The sequence below is a fragment of the Atta colombica genome, unplaced genomic scaffold (assembly GCF_001594045.1).
Source record: "Atta colombica isolate Treedump-2 unplaced genomic scaffold, Acol1.0 scaffold236, whole genome shotgun sequence".
Lineage (NCBI taxonomy): Eukaryota > Metazoa > Arthropoda > Insecta > Hymenoptera > Formicidae > Atta > Atta colombica.
The window spans coordinates 1,062,968-1,065,561 of record NW_017259334.1 but is presented as its reverse complement, the minus strand read 5'-3'; the positions used below and the strand labels follow the sequence as shown (position 1 = coordinate 1,065,561).

General features: G+C 26.5%; 1 protein-coding gene across 1 annotated transcript in view; it reads left to right on the top strand.

Moving 5' to 3' along the window:
- The window catches only part of LOC108688569 (ras GTPase-activating protein 1), a 6,279-nt gene extending 5,559 nt beyond the window's left edge, over positions 1 to 720 (top strand). The window contains exons 14-15 of the mRNA XM_018194878.1: positions 115 to 275; positions 352 to 720. Of these exons, the coding sequence (XP_018050367.1) occupies positions 115 to 275; positions 352 to 429 (239 nt within the window). The 3' untranslated portion in view covers positions 430 to 720. The remainder of the gene's footprint in view (positions 1 to 114; positions 276 to 351) is intronic.
- Positions 721 to 2,594: the final 1,874 nt, after the last annotated feature.

Sequence of the window (2,594 nt, the reverse complement as noted above, 5' to 3'; positions counted from 1 at the left end):
ATATATATATATATACCATATATATGGATTTATGGACAATTCTTGATGCGATACGTTTAATGTAAATGGAGATGGTTGATATAATATGAAAATTGTATTTAATTTATACAATGTTGTATGTGTTATATGTGCAGAATGTTGCTGAAAAACCAGAACCATCAGAAACTACGGATCCAAGAACCAAAAGCGTGTCAGACACTGCGAGAGACTTGGCGACGTTGCATCATATCTGTGTTTCACATTTGAAGGAACTTCAAGTTCTATCGAAGACACAGGTATGTCTCTAATCTATAATCACGAAGATATGCATGAGGATGCATATGCTTAAAAAATTACATTTGTTGCTTACAGCCGACAATTAAACAGCTGGTAACAGTGACTGAAATGTTAAGCAAACATAAGCAGAAGTATATGGAAATGATACGGTAGTGCTAGAGCATCAGCCATGAACAATGCCAAACACAATAAAATGATTTATAAAATTCAATTGATGCGCGCGCGCGCGGATAACATATAGTAGTATTTAATAATTACGATTAAGTAATTAAACGTACAGACTGACGTGCCATATATATTACTATATACACTCAAGCCTACATTTATTATTTCATATGTAATTAGAAGTTAGTTTATTATAAATATTATAGCGACAGTAACATGACAGTGATATAGATACATACAGAATTATATAGACATATAACAATTTTATATTTACTTAGGTGCTCGAAAATAAATGCAACTTCAATCGAAATATCTTGATCTTTTAGTAATTTTAAACCCATTGCCCCGAAAGTATTGGAGCGTATTATTTAATTAAATTTCTAAATAAAGTAAATCAAAGATGATGTGCAATTAAGGTCAATAAAATATAAATTATATATTATTTATATTGATATATTTCAAAAACATATAACTTTGTCGTGAACATTTTGATATCGTATATATTGGATAAGATGAAATATATTAAATACAAGTTTATATATGTATCTTAATACATTTGAAGAATTTCAATAAATACAGGCAAAAATTGATATATATAATCAAATTTTACATAAAATTTCTTGATTTACGAATTTCGATTGTGATATAGCTGAAACGTGAATATTGTTGAATGATATTATTTATAAATGATTTATTTCTATCTAAAGGCTCGTATCGATGACGAATTATTGTTAAAAGAAATTAATGAATATGAAGACTTTTATAGTTATTAGAAAAGTAAATAGTATGGATGAGCTATAACAATCTCATAGGCAAGCATTCGACAAGTGAATGCATATAACAAACAAGTTTTAAAAAAGTTTTATTACGAAATTGAATTGTGTAAAAAAATGATATCTATTCTGTGTATATTTATACATACATACACAGTTTCATTTTAGCTGAAAACATTAATATTAGAAAATACTATGTATGCGCATTCGAGAATGGAAGTTGTTTGCATTGTTTGAATGAAGGATTTAACCCTTGATTGCTCTTTGAACATATTATAGAATCTAGCCGTCAATATTTACGTTGTACGTTGATTGAAGAATAAATTCATTGTATCGAAATTATTTTATTGTCAGAAAAAAATACTCAATTAGCTTGAGTATCGTGCTATGTTTGTCATTTATAATAATTTTACTGAACTATAAGTATATCGCAATCGTGATATATGTATATTTATAAAAGTATAATAGAATAAATACATGTATGTGTATATATACATATTTATTCTATTATATGCGTATTATATACATATTTAATCTATTATATTTGTATGAATGTATACTATAGTATACTATATTATAGTGAATTAGTAAATTATCAGTAAAGAACCGTAAGATTGTTACTGTCTTATAATTCTTAATAACAGTAACTACTAACTCTAACTTACACTTCTTCTTAAAATTTAGGAGAGAAGAGACAATAGTTTTAAGTGATACACTTCATAAATTCTTATATAAACTGTAGAGAAAGATAAATTTATAAACATATATTAGCAGAAATATAGCCTTCTTATGATAAATTCACTATCTCTATATATAATAAATGTATAGTTAAATATTAAGCCTTTGGTTAATAATATGTTAGTAGCATGAAAAGTTAATACAGGAAAGCAATGTTCTCCTGTTCAAATTTAGTTGGCATGCAGTTTTATTTTGGTATAATTATACAATAATCATTATCTGATTTATGTCTATTTCTAAATTGTACCAAAAAAATAAATTGCTTAGAGAATACAGTTATATCGTGTACTCCCCTCTCTCCCGCGTCTTCTATATATCGTCGTAGCATCTTATATATATCTACCAAATAAAGTCTTATTTAAAAATTGCAGACTTAATCACAGTACACTTAACTAATTCGCTTGATGTACTTAAGAATATCTAATCACAGCACATAATGAATTAAGTTTGAATGTCATTTCTGTGATTCAGAGCTTCTTTTTAGAATGATAATTTTAGTTACTTGGCAATTATTTGAGGTACAAAATGGTAATAATACAAAACTTAATTCACAAGTTATAAACAATTAAAACAATTCATTGAATAATTTTATTTTGCTAATATATTGCTGTTTAATTAAAATCCATTAGTGCAACATGTGAT